This window comes from Alosa pseudoharengus, unplaced genomic scaffold (genome assembly GCF_046254945.1).
Source record: "Alosa pseudoharengus isolate Yale_2024_CS ecotype anadromous, Long Island Sound unplaced genomic scaffold, YU_APseudo_1.1 YU_APseudo_1.1_scf_4, whole genome shotgun sequence".
Classification (NCBI taxonomy): Eukaryota; Metazoa; Chordata; class Actinopteri; order Clupeiformes; family Clupeidae; genus Alosa; species Alosa pseudoharengus.
The window spans coordinates 7,581,078-7,595,297 of record NW_027468774.1 but is presented as its reverse complement, the minus strand read 5'-3'; the positions used below and the strand labels follow the sequence as shown (position 1 = coordinate 7,595,297).

The 14,220-nt window shown below is 40.6% G+C and overlaps 3 protein-coding genes across 3 annotated transcripts in view; 1 reads left to right on the top strand and 2 right to left on the bottom strand.

Annotated features, from left to right (window-relative positions):
* LOC143102275 (integrin alpha-M-like) overlaps window positions 1-6,990 on the bottom strand; it is a 28,687-nt gene extending 21,697 nt beyond the window's left edge. The window contains exons 1-8 of the mRNA XM_076265773.1: window positions 6,939-6,990; window positions 4,159-4,267; window positions 3,573-3,676; window positions 3,233-3,303; window positions 3,010-3,124; window positions 2,768-2,895; window positions 2,371-2,525; window positions 1,583-1,733 (exon numbers count right to left, since the gene is read on the bottom strand). Coding sequence (XP_076121888.1) covers window positions 1,583-1,733; window positions 2,371-2,525; window positions 2,768-2,895; window positions 3,010-3,124; window positions 3,233-3,303; window positions 3,573-3,676; window positions 4,159-4,267; window positions 6,939-6,990 — 885 coding nt within the window. The remainder of the gene's footprint in view (window positions 1-1,582; window positions 1,734-2,370; window positions 2,526-2,767; window positions 2,896-3,009; window positions 3,125-3,232; window positions 3,304-3,572; window positions 3,677-4,158; window positions 4,268-6,938) is intronic.
* grnb (granulin b) overlaps window positions 1-14,220 on the top strand; it is a 269,480-nt gene that overhangs the window by 245,573 nt on the left and 9,687 nt on the right. The gene's annotated exons all lie outside the window — the stretch shown is intronic.
* The window catches only part of LOC143102272 (protein phosphatase 1 regulatory subunit 1B-like), a 21,172-nt gene continuing 20,378 nt past the window's right edge, over window positions 13,427-14,220 (bottom strand). The window contains exons 4-5 of the mRNA XM_076265770.1: window positions 14,175-14,220; window positions 13,427-13,563 (exon numbers count right to left, since the gene is read on the bottom strand). The exon at window positions 14,175-14,220 is cut by the window's right edge and continues 56 nt beyond it. Of these exons, the coding sequence (XP_076121885.1) occupies window positions 13,427-13,563; window positions 14,175-14,220 (183 nt within the window). The remainder of the gene's footprint in view (window positions 13,564-14,174) is intronic.

Here is a 14,220-nt window from a genome sequence, read left to right as displayed (position 1 = left end):
ATTTTACTCAGCGGCTGGGTTGAAAACAACCCAGTTTGGGTTGTTTTTAACCCAGCATTTTTTAGAGTGTAAGTATTGTTGGATACTGTGCTAGGTAGTATTGGCCTACATTTTCACCGAAAATAACCACATGTAACTAGAAATGAGGGATTAAGTAAAGTAGGGTTTATAAAAGCAAATTAAGGAGACTATAGCCAACAGCTAACACATTTGACGCAAGTGATAGCCTGCATGCTAGCTAACTTGCATATTATTTCCCTGATATATTCAATGACATTGTGACAAGAGGTGGGTAAACTATAAATCCTGTAAGGCAGTATACCGGTGTGTATCCTGACCACATCGCTATAGGCTACCATTTGATGGTACCAAGGGTATCACTGGTTGTTCCCTAAAAAGCCACACAATCACTGTTCAATTCCTACATTAATATAAGTTCATTGTTCATTGTAACTCCAGAAAGAATACATATGGTTGAAGTCTGTAATGTTTATTAAATCCCAGTAAAGAGAGAACAGAAATATCAGGATGTAGTCAGTATGTCAGAATGGCCTAATCACCATAAAAAGTGAGAAATATGAAATCTTACAACAGACTTCCTATAATGAAATAATATATAACAATGTTTTGTAAAGGAGTCGACGCTATGGGGGAGACACAGACACAGCGAATAGGTTTAAAAGCCCGAACTCGGGGAAAACTTTAATGACTGTAAAATTAGCTCGCATGTCAATTTAAAGTACCACACAAGTTGCGCCAGTGAACGTCATCAGAACACGACACAGTAAACAGTACACAACAACTCAACAGGTAAAAGCAGGCTGTGACAGCAACAATACAACACATAAAGGCTGGCTGTGAATTAAGTACAATGTGGTGCCCCTACAGTATTTAGCATGCATTAAGTGTGTAGGAGTCCTGTCTGAATGCTATAGCCTCTACCTGCACCTTTAAGTTAATTGACCTAACACTGTACACGTCTCTGTGCCAGCCTCTTCCTCTATTCGCCTTGTTCAACTGGCGGCCAGAACGAGGCTACGGGGCATTTGCCATTACACCTCAGTGCAGCAGATGGAGGTAATGCACTCCCTTTGCAAACTGCCAAAAGTAAAAGCTCACCGAAAAAAAGAAGGATTCGCTGCCCTGTTCTTCTTCTTCTTCAGTCAGTTTTATTGGCAGTTTGCAAACGGAGTGCATTACCTCCACCATCTGCTGGACTGAGTTGTAATGGCAAGTGTACCCTGTAGTCTCACTCTGGCCGCCAGGTAAATAAGGTGTATCAAGATGGTAGCCTGTCAGAGTAAAGTTGCCCAGTTATTTTTCTAAGGACTTTATTATGTTTGGGATGTGAAGCATGATGACTTTGTACCCAATATTGTATTTTATTGGTGACTTAATTATGATTAATGAAACTTTATTTCAGATTACATCGCAAATGTGGTTTCTCCTGGTTTGTTATTAGTATTGCTATAATGGAAAGACAACAATATGGCACTTACAATCCAATACTATACTTCATGATGTTTACGAATGCCAAATGGCATAATTTGTAATAGTATTTTAAATGTATGAAAGGTCCTACCCCAATTGCATATCGAATGATATTTTTCTTGGCTGCGTTCTTGACTGCAGACTTCAGGTGATTTGCATCATTTGACTTGCCGTCAGTGATGACCAGGAGAACCTTGCTGGTGTGAGGTCTGGCCCCCGCCCTCTGGGAGAACACCTCAAAGCTGTGCAGAGAGAAGCCAGCTGAAGACGAAGAAATATTCGCTCTGTATCTATCTCCATTTCAATTCAATTCAATTCCAATAAACGTCATTGGCATGTATAGATCCACGATTAATTTAAAAAAAGAAAAACTGGTGTGTGTGTATGTGTGTGTGCGTGTCTTACTCTGTAATTTACTGCCATTTTATATCTGATGTCATGTAAACAAATACTAGGAACAATTTCTATGAATCTAGGCATTATAAGCCCATCTTTAAAAGGTTCTAAGGCATTCATAAAGTCTCACAATGGTTGACATGAGCCTACTGCGTTATGATGTTATTGGTATTAAGTATCAAAATGTTTTGAAGCTTCTTTTGCCTCTCTAATGTCATCTAATGTCATTTTGCTCACTATTCCCATTATTATGACGTAAAAGAAGTTTTATAATGCATCATGATACTTTAAGCTGTAAGTTACTGAATCAGAATGCTTTATGAGCTATGCAGCAGTCTTATAGCGATCATTATGAGGCATTATGAATAGTTTATAACCCTTGGTGACAGTGTTTTTGATGCTTTAGAAATACTGAGTTTAATGGAACCTTAAATCCCTCATCATCCATCATTAATGTTAAAAACAGCATACTGTACGACTCACACAGTGGTGTTAATGGCTTTGGCAGTATATGTGAGCGTCATTTCTTGTTCAATGTCCAAAACTGCTCTCTCCCAGTCTTTTGCTTCCTTGTGTTTGTTGAATTGTTTAAAGTTTAAATGAACTTCATAGCCACTGGAATACTGTGCAATGGCAAACTGCAAAAACAAGGACAGATAAACTCAAGAATAATCCAGACATGGGCAGCAACCAAAGGGAAACATGACAGTAAAAATAATGTTTATTATCATGTGCGCTGCCAGAAAATGTGGGTCTTATGACAGACAATAATTTTGCCCTGGTAGAAATAATTAAGGTGCAGAAAATAGAAAATACCCGCTCAAGGTACAGAGAATAGAGAAGAAGATGAAGCAATTGTAGATCGGTCTCCCTCACTCACCTGTGTGTCTTTGGCAATGAATTTCTTGATCAGATTGATGACAAATTGCTTCATTGTATTAAAATCATAATCAGACAAGCTTGCTGAACCATCTAGGAGAAAGACTATATCAATGCCACGTTGGCAATCTGTTTTTGGATGGAAGAGATAGAGAGAGAGATAGAGAGAGTGAGAAAGAGAGAGGTTGATTGATTGATTGATTGATTGATTGATTGATTGATTGATTAGCGATGATCTTATACCTCTGAGAGTTGGGGGTACAGGGTCACTAATTGACAGGCTCTGACTGATGCTGAAACACATTCCTCCATACAGAGTGAGACCATCACACTCTTTAGGGACAGTAGGGCCACAAACCTGACAGACAGAGACAGGTGATGGAGAAAAGAAGGAGGTTCCATATGTCAAGTCAGACCCATATCCTCTCTCCCTGTGAGAATTAGCATTGTATTGATTAGCTCTCACCACCGCTGTTGAGCTATTTTCTCCTGTGGTCATCGTGAGGCCCAAGGACAGGTTGACTGCAGAGCGAGGAACTGTTTCAACACATAAGTATGCACAGTCATGAAACTGGAAATTACACAAGAAGAACTAACTGTTTTCTTCTGTTTTCTGCTTCTTTGAGTGATGTATATGAACAGGGTGGCATGTATCAGAATTACTTAATAAGATAAAAAGAAAAAAAATCTTAATGTTCTACGTACATTTCTATCTTTCTTTTTATGTATTGTCTGCAAACATATTGACAGATAGAGGTAGCACAATCCACTTATTTTTAGCCTAAGAGGAAGTGAATGATAGTCACCATGTATCTGCAGAGTTGTGCACGAGCCCGTAGATACCTGACATTGGTAAACCTGGCCTCTGCCATCCACGCTAAAGTGTGCCAATGGAGCACTCACCAGCAGGCTAGAGACAAGGTAGCGATGTGATAGGTCAGGATTTAATGGTGATGTCATGGTGCATTTCATATGTAAGGCAGCGATGTGATAGGTCAGGATTTAATGGTGATGTCATGGTGCATTTCATATGCAAGGCAGCGATGTGATAGGTCAGGATTTAATGGGATGTCATGGTGCATTTCATATGCAAGGCGACATTGACTCCACAGATACACTGTGGGGCAACACAGCAATGTTGCCCATATAGCATCACCCTAATGACTTGGTCACGAAGAGAACACAACAATGTTGCCCTGTATAGCATCACCCTAATGACTTGGTCACGTAGAGAACACAGCAATGTTGCCCTGTATAGCATCACCCTAATGACTTGGTCACGTAGAGAACACAGCAATGTTGCCCTGTATAGCATCACCCTAATGACTTGGTCACATACAGTAGAAAACACAGCAATGTTCTCTATATCTGAACCATGCAGTTCCATCTCACCTGGTGCTGTCCAGCTGTATCACCCTGTATCCGAACCACGCAGCTGATGTCAAGTTTATGTGTCTCCAGACCTCTGGCTCCACGTTGAAGGATGTCACCACCTGAAAAACTAAACGGACACGCAAGTCACAGTATAGTTTGTTTTAACATGCGGGACAAACACAGAGGACGCCGCCTGTGCCCAGCAAGGCACAGTGGTAAGTCGAGACACCTGGCCACGCTACCTGTACCCAGCCACACCTGGCCACGCTACCTGTACCCAGCCACACCTGGCCACGCTACCTGTACCCAGCCACACCTGGCCACGCTACCTGTACCCAGCCAGATAAAACATTAAGCCAGTCTCATACGGTAGCTGGATTTGAAGCAGGCACGATGCAGGCCTAGGGTCATACGGTAGCTGGATTTGAAGCAGGCCCGATGCAGGCCTAGGGTCATACGGTAGCTGGATTTGAAGCAGGCACGATGCAGGTCTTCTACTTTAAGGTCATACAGTAGCTGGATTTGAATCAGGACCTTGTACTTTAGGGTCATACAAAGGATGTGCTGAAGGGCAGTGAAGGGAGCGATCAGACAGATTGCAGCTTTTGCAGGTACGCCTTTTTTTGTCTTTTTTATCTTTCGTATTGGCAGTAAGTGTTTTGTGTGCTGCTTATGCACCCAGAGTGCCTTGCATTTTTGCAGAGGTGCCCTAAGCGCTCAACTTCAAGAAGAAGAGCGCCTGCGTTTTTATGAAAACATAGTGCACCTGGCGTTTTATAAGCGGCAAAGCGCATCCTGTCTGATCGTTCCCCAGCAGCTGTGTGTCTTACAGTTTTTTTCAACTGCTTACACACTAAATCTTTGCTTGTCACACAATTTTCTAAACATGTCCTCTAAACATCATAACCCGACACCAAATCTGCAAAACCATACACTAATTCTCAGTGTTTGACTCAGTTTTCAATTGACTAAAACACATTTTGCAAAACACCACACACAATTTTCTACCTAACACACAAAAATCTAACAGGAAGTAACTTGATTTCGTTCTTCAAACATAACCCATCAAAATGCCACACTAAATCACCAGTGCTTCACTCTTTCTCTTCACATGTGCAAACACTCTTTACTTTACTGAACACCATCCAATAATTGCCTTAGTATAGCTCTATGAATAGATATACTCTCTATATAGGTATAGACCCTTTCAATCTGCTCCTAGAGGATTTCCGGTTGAAATATTCAGAACCAATGCAGATACTTTAAAAATAGAGAAAATACAGTAATCGGACTTTAGCTTACAGTAATGTTCTACAATTTTTTTTTGTCTTTTTACTCTATTTTTGTTTGTCCCCATGTTACAGTACCATTAGCTCAATACATTCTTCTGTGCCTCCAGAAATGCCTTAGGAACACTTACTGTAGAATTGTTTGTTTCTGCAGTTGAAAGGGTCTATAGGCCTATGAATACATACTGTACACGACCCCCCCACCTCCCACACACACACACACACACACACACACACACACTCTTTGCCTTTTTTCTTGTTTGCTGTAAAATACTGTATTCACAACAGCAAATTATTTGGGAAAAATCACTATTTTTGGTTTCAATATTGCTTGCATTTTTACTGTGTATTTCAACTTCTCTTTGTTGATACCGTAACTTTCACTCTTGTATGGAAATACATATAGAAAGCCTAAGGCAGAAGAGCTTTAGGTTTTGAGCAACAGTGTGTACATGATGTATCCAAAATGTCATATTATGACAAAAGTGTTTGTAATGTGAGGCGAATGTTTGCTTTAAACATGTGTTTTTGACATTTTGAATGTTGTGTGTCATTTTGCTGGAGATTTGGGGCATTTTGCATTTTGTGTGAGCAGTTGTGGGTTTTGTGTGTGGAGTTTTGAAAAATAGACACAGAGTTTTGAAAACGTGTGTAAACAATTGTAAAAAACTGTAAGCACAGAGAGTCAAGGGTTCTCACAATGGTCTGGGGCCGTCAGATCTATTATCTGTACGGTACCACCTTATTTTTCATTTACCACAGAAGGCTAAGAGAGATGACTGAATTTACGGTATATAGTAATATGTGAGTTATATAAAGTAAAACATGAGTAAAAAACGGAAGTAATTTAAATGTTAGTAATATTTGAGTAAATATTATTAAAACGTATAAGTGATAAAAAGTATGTAAAAATAAAATGTGTATAAAAAATAAAATGTAAATAATATAAAGTAATATGTGAGTAGTATAAAGAAAACTGTGAGTAATACGTGAGTAATGTTAAGTGAAACGTAAATAATATAAAGTTAATGGAACGATTATAATTGTAATGACACAAAGATGGAAAAGTATTTCCATTGAAAGTATTATATTAATATTATAATACAGTATATCCCTCTAAAAAGCGTTTGATGTAATGGTTGTGTTGCTGCAATGTCAGAAATTAAAATTGCTGCATGTCGCAAAATTATTCTCAACTTCAGCCACCTACTAATTGATATGCTAGTTGTAGGTAAATGGTGTTATAAACAAGCACAGTCCATTTGATGCTATAGACCCTTTCAACAATAAAAACAAAAACAATGCTTGAACGTTCTATTTGGTTCCCAATCTACTTCCTCTGCATTAAGATAACATATGGAATGTTAAAATGGAAGCCTTGTGGGGCCAACTATGATGCTGATAATGGAACTCTCTTGAAAGGGTCTATACATGTACATCATGACGTTACACGTCTTTACAGTGAGGTTTAACATTGCTGGGTCGACCCCTATGGTAGCAGAGACTTACCCCAGAGCAGGCAGAGCAGCGCTCTCCCCTGTCCCCCAGCCAAGTAGCCCATGGTGCGAGAAGTGACCAGAACAAACAGAATGACAAGGAGATGGAAGTGAGAAGTACAGAAAGAAAAGATGCATATGTCATCATGAACACACACACACACAGTACACACACACACACACACACACACAGTACACAGTACATACACACACACAGTCCACACACTCACACACACACAGTACACAGTACACACACACACACACACACAGTCCACACACTCACACACACATACACACGCACGCACACACATACACACACACACACACCCACACACACACACACACAGTCCACTCACTCAAAGTCCATACACACACCCGCACATCCACATGCACAGTCCACACATACACACACAGTACACACCCAGTACACACACACACACACACACACACACACACACACACACACACAGTCCACACACACAAACACACACAGTCCACACACACACACACACACATAGTCCACACACACTCATACACACACACACACACAGGGTGCGATTTGTGTAAAAACCAGAGGGGGGGATGATTTTGAATAAGTTTGTAACCCCCCCCCCCCCCAAAAAAAACGAACGAACGATTCATAGCCTAATAATGTAATGGCTAATAATACCCTATATTATTTTTGCCACCTTTGTAACATTTTAGTTTTAGTTTACCGTGGTGTATGACTTTAAACAGCGAGTGTGCTTGGTATGATGATCAACTCCTCTAATGCAGGGTAGGACTACGTTTTGACAAGCATACAAATTCACCTTGTTCTTGCCCCATCTGAAATGACTCCTCTACTTTTGCTGCCTCCATCCTTTCTGTATTTGTTGTGTAAAAAACGTTGTATATGATGGCACTGAAGTCTTACGTTAGTGAATTGGCTAACAGTGTTAGTTGGTAACCAAATAGCCTACACATTGCGCTACACGCTGCGTATAGGCTACCTGCATTCTCTCTCCTGCTGATTTGCGTTCAGTAGCCAAGTGCGTAATATTGCAAAAGTTGAAAAAATAAATGTGTTTATTGTAGCCTACATACTGTCAGTTAATTGCCTACAGTGCAGTGAAGAGTTTGGAGAGTAAAGTTATAGGGCAACTTGAAGTTTTATGAAAATAATTTACGAACCAGAACATAAAGACCATGAAGCTTCTATTTCTTGCAGCTGTTAAAACACCCGCTAGATAGTTTAAATACCCACCAACATTCGTTTTTGCAGTAGGCCTACATATTATTTCTAAAAGTTATTTGTCTACTAGGCCTAGCCTACTGGCTGATTTATCAAACGAGTGCTTTCTCGTTCGGCAAATATCTCCTCATTTAATGTAAGTTCCTTCGGACAATAGGCTACGTTCTACTCTACGTGCAGTTGTCCTCCATCCCAGTTGCATCAGTTTTCTAATTTTGAAGGGTCTAAAACATTATTATGCTTCACTGAATCCTTCTCGTTTTCTTTCATTTGTCCAGCTAACTTTTCCATTGAAACTAGCCATTTATGATGGATTACACACTCGACATTCTGAAATGTCCTGCACGATCAAGGCCAAATTAAGTTATCACGCAGCCACTGTGTCAGCAGCATGAGTGCTGACGGTGACGGTGCGTTTCTGATGTCAGATTATTATGTAGGCTAGCCTACTAGACTGTTCTCACGTTGCAGCGCTTTACTTATATGAAGTAGCATTAATCAATATGAGGGGCAGAGGGGGATAAATGTTGTCCCCACCGGGGATAAAAATAATTTAACAGAGGTAGGGATAGGAAAACCAGAGGGGAGGAAATCCTCACCATCCCCCCCTACAAATCGCACCCTGCACACACACACACACACTGTCCACATACATTAGCTTTGGGACTGCAATTGCATAGAGTCTACAGTATGCCATAGACCAATGTCAATTGCATCAGTTAGTACTGCTGTGGGGCAGCCAACCAAAACAACTAAAAGAGATTTACCATAAAAAGGGAACCAACAGAGTTATTCCTTGTAAATATGTGGTAGTTGTTACCTAACTATAAACGTAAGCAAACATCTGCACAAGTAGATAATGCGACTCATTCTTCGTCATTCAAACATGAGGCAACAACCTGTCTGTTTTGCACAAGGACATACAGAATCTAAAGCCATTACCACCAAACATGCAAATGTGTATCCTGTGAGAAGCAGGGACGTTGGAACCCATTTCTGTAAGGGGTAACGGGTGGTGTGTGCACGGCACCTACAGCGCACACAGGGATGTAGTGGTAAAATAAGAGGTGGGTAAACTACAGTATGAATTCTGTGAGGTGAACTGTCTGCACCGTGCAATATCGGATTTTTCAGAACATGTTTGATGATGGTGGAGGTTATTGTCCAATTTTTATAACAATATCAGTCATTTTAAATGGTTCCAAGTGTGTACATAGTGTGAATGTGGATAATATAGTGTGTACATAGTGTGAATGTGGATAATATAGTGTGTACATAGTGTGAATGTGGATAATATAGTGTGGATAATATAGTGTGTACATAGTGTGAATGTGGATAATATAGTGTGTACATAGTGTGAATGTGGATAATATAGTGTGGATAATATAGTGTGTACATAGTGTGAATGTGGATAATATAGTGTGTACATAGTGTGAATGTGGATAATATAGTGTGTACATAGTGTGAATGTGGATAATATAGTGTGGATAATATAGTGTGTACATAGTGTGAATGTGGATAATATAGTGTGTACACAGTGTGAATGTGGATAATATAGTGTGTACATAGTGTGAATGTGGATAATATAGTGTGGATAATATAGTGTGGTTTTTGAATGTTAAAGTTGTTTATGAAATTTATGAATGAGGTGGATAAACTGTGTTGTTTGCTTGCGTTTAGCCTCCACTACATCCCTGAGCAAACAGGAATCCACCCAATGCTGCACCCTTCAGATCATCAGGTTGGACTTTTAACAGGGATTTGGGTTTTCTGTTTTCATATTCTAGTGGCTAAACACACCATTTTGGGGGCGCTGTGGCGCAGCAGGCTACAGTGCTCGCACCATATACGGGTCTGAGTGCCCACAGGGACCCAGGTTCCAATCTGATCTGCGGTCATTTCCCGATCCCACCCCATCGCTCTCTCCCACTTGCTTCCTGTCTCACTCTCCACTGTCCTGTCCAAATAAAGTCAACCCCTCCCCCCAAAAATAAATAAATAAATAAATAAACACACCATCTTAACATACTTTGAGATGGATATGAAGGCTATGTGTTTTCATCTGAATCCGAAAGACTTTTGTCACGATTTGGCCCCCCTGTCCACATTAGCCCATCATGTCCAAGCTCCCAAAACAGACCGATTTGGATCCACTGGTGACCCGTGTTCGTTTTAAGCCGTAGCTGTTGCATGTTAGTGTGGACGATTAAACCATTGAACCATCTGAAACAGATAACCATGTTCAGTTCTCTGATTGGTTGTGCTCGTATCACGTGACCAGGGCCATGTGCTCCTCTTCAAGAAGTAAACATGGGGCAGCCGTGACCTACTGGTTAGCGTTTTGGACTTGTAACCGGAGGGTTGCCGGTTCGAACCCCAACCAGTAGGAACGGCTGAAGTGCCCTTGAGCAGGGCACCTAACCCTTCACTGCTCCCCGAGCGCCGCTGTTGTTACAGGCAGCTCACTGCGTCGGGATTAGTGTGTGCTTCACCTCACGGTGTGTTCACTGTGTGCTGAGTGTGTTTCACTAATTCACGGATTGGGATAAATGCAGAGACCAAATTTTCCTCACGGGATCAAAAGAGTATATATTCTTATACTATACTTATACGTACATACTGTACATCAGAGCATCCTCTCGCCTATTGTCAGGCATCACAGTGGCTTCCACAGTGGTTTTCATGTGGTCATTATAGTTAATAGTGTCAGGAGTATTCAATGGAACATGCAAACCAAAAAAAAAGTATACTTTGGAGATACTGATGTACACAACCGTATGACCGTTTGGATGACCGTTTGGCACGGTCATATTCAGAGAAGTATACCCAGGCCTGAACACCACTGACCTTTGCTCTAGAGGAGACTACACCTACGTATTGAGCAACTATTGCACAAAAACACACAGGAGAAAGGAAGCAGTAACCCAACCCAACTTCTGCTCGCCCGGTATCCTCTAACCACAGACCACACTCCCATCCCCCATTGTGTAGGTGATGTAGTGTGCGTTGTGTGTTATGTGCTTTGTCACTTTTGCTTGTTTTGTTTTACATAATGTAATATTTTTATACAACCCCAAATCAGAAAAAGGGGACGTTGTGAAAAATGCAAATAAAAAACAGAATGTGATAACATACAAATCGGGGGGGGGGGGGGGGGGGGCATGTTTAGCACTGTGCTACTTCACCTCTTCACTAAAAAACATTCTGTAAATGTTTAGTGTTTAGTGTTTAATGAATGACACCCAGGACTCGTCTTGGAACAAGATAGTGAGATCAGCAGAGCACAATGGGCCACTTCAGGAAGAAAGAACCTGAGCACACAAATAACTTTTTTTGGTTACGCTTTACTTGACAGTGTCGACATAAGAGTGACATGACACTGTCATGAACGTGTCATAAACAAGTGATAAACGTTTATGACAGCGCTTCTGTCATTAAGTGACATTCGGTTTTTGTTATAACAAGTAAGGGTTAGGTTTAGGATTAGGGTTAGGTTTAGAGTTATGGTTAGGGTTGGGGTTAGGGTTAGGGTTAGAGGTTAGAGGTTAGAGGTTAGGGTTAGGTTTCGTGTGTTCATGACAGTGTCATGTCACTCTTACAGTATGTCGATACTGTCAAGTAAAGTGTTACCCTTTTTTTCCATGCACAGCATCTTCATCAGAGCCGTTGCACCCAGAAAAAAAAACTATTTAGGGCCCCAAATGCAGGCAAAGTGCAGTCATCATTCAAATTACAGTAGGACCGTCTGTTCCGGCTATTGCTTTGCGTTCAGTTATTTGAACCTAACAAACACCCAGAGTAAATAAATAATTAATGTAATGAATTTATTAGATAAAGGACATGTCCAGTGACTTGATTAGTAACATTTTTAATGGTAATGGAAGTGAGGAATAAGATATGTTTATCATTAAACATTCACAGGTACTATGACACTGTGCACATGTGGTCATTCAGAAGTACACGAGAATCTGACCATGTATGTTCCAGAGTTGTGCAAAATTCTGAATTGACTGAATTGAATTGAATTGAGAATGACTCCTAAATTGAATTGGAATTGAGGTCACAAAAAGATTCTAGAATTAAAATTGAAATTTGAATTACAGTAAAAGAAGTAGAATTGAAATTCAAAGTCATAATTTAACTGTAGTGTTTAACAATGAAGCTTTACAGTATATGTCAGATATAACTGCATTACATATTCTATAAATAATATTAGTTTGAACTACTTGTAACCTTCCCAACACTGATATGAGTACTGTATGTGAGGTTCAACACATTATTTCTGTTGTGCAGCTGTGTGAAATGTCTTCTAATTTCCATGAACTTAATTAAATTCCAAATTCTGAATTTTGCACAAGCCTGGTATGTTCACATAAACACACACACACACACAAACACACACACACACACACACACACACACACACACACACAGGACACAAGAAAGCAGTTGTTGGTCATCATATAATAACAGGGAGACTCCATACATTCATACATTCAGTCCATAAAAAATTAAGCATCTTACAGCTCAGGAAGTTATACATTCCAGAAAAATATGCATTTTTCTTTACGTATTATACACTGGTAACTATGATATAGTACTGTATGAATTTTGTACATATTTAGCCGATCAGCCTGTGTGTTAGATATGACTGACTGACGACTGACTGGTCGAGATTGGAGCCTTGCTGGCTGGCTGGCCAAGAACCACCTGTGATTGGTTTTTGATGATGTTCTGTTTTTAATAATGGATTCAGCTGTCATCACCTGCTCATACTGTGCCCTTGTAGACATAAGAGAGTCCTTGCAATTTTGTCCTTGCTTTCTTTCACTCTCTCCCTCCCTCTCTATCTCCCTCTCTCTCTCTCTCCCTCTTTGTCATTGTGTCCTTCTTTCCGTCTCTCAGATTTCCAATTGAAATGCTTTATAAATCTCTACATATTTTACATTTCCAAATAGCTGCAAAAACATACATAAAAATGAATCAAAACTCAACAATCCCCGACGTCTTTATATATTTGCACTCTTACATCCCTCCTCCTGCTAGACACACACACATGTTCACATCCCACAGCCAAACGTGTGTAATCCTATACTCACAGGTTCCTGTAGAGTAACATAGTCCTGCGCTCTCTAACTGTGATTGCGCAATAGTCATGTAAGGTCATCATGTGACTGCAGTCCCCCAGTCCCTCCCTGTTATCTCTGTGAGGTTGTCTTTCTTTCCTTTTGATTGTTTGTTTGTTTGTTTGTTTGTTTGTTTTTGTGTCAGTCTGCTTCTCTTCCCTTCGTCACTTCTTTGTCCTTCACTCCATCCTCTTCCTCGTCCGGAAGCCTCTCCTCTGTCGTGACCCCTGACCCCAGCAGCTGTGCTGATTGGTCAGAACCGCAGCCCTCCAGAGAGTCTGTGGAGACAGGGATGGATTTAGAGAGGAGTCATGCAGGCGGTGTGGGTGAACAGATAAGTAAACAGATAGACAAATATCTAGCCACAGAGGTCAGATCTGAAGTGGCTCCACGTCTGAAAATAAACTTCAAGGTGTGTAGAGACACTGAACAAAATTTTATGCTTTAGTCATAAAATGCACAATACTTCTCATTATTTGAACTTAACCGCTCCACTAATATACTGATTGTTGAATTCGCCTTATTCACCCGGCGGCCAGAACGAGGCTAAAGGGTACACTTGCCATTATATTGCACCTCAGTCCAGCAGATGGTGCTGGTAATGCACTCCATTTGCAAACTGCCAAAAAACAGCTCACCAAAAAAGAAGGGTTCACTGGCCTGTTCTTCTTCTTCAGTGAGTTTTTTTTAGCAGTTTGCAAACGGAGTGCATTACCACCACCATCTGCTGGACTTTGGTGTAATAGCAAGTGTACCCTGTAGCCTCATTCTGGCTGCCGGGTGAATAAGGCGAATACCTATCTATGTAGATGGATGGATGGATGGATGGATATAGATGGATGGATGGATGGACAGATGAATGGTTGGAGAGATTGATGAGTACACTCACCTTCATAACTCTCCAGGCCCAGTAAGGTGCCGTCCTCTTTATCGCC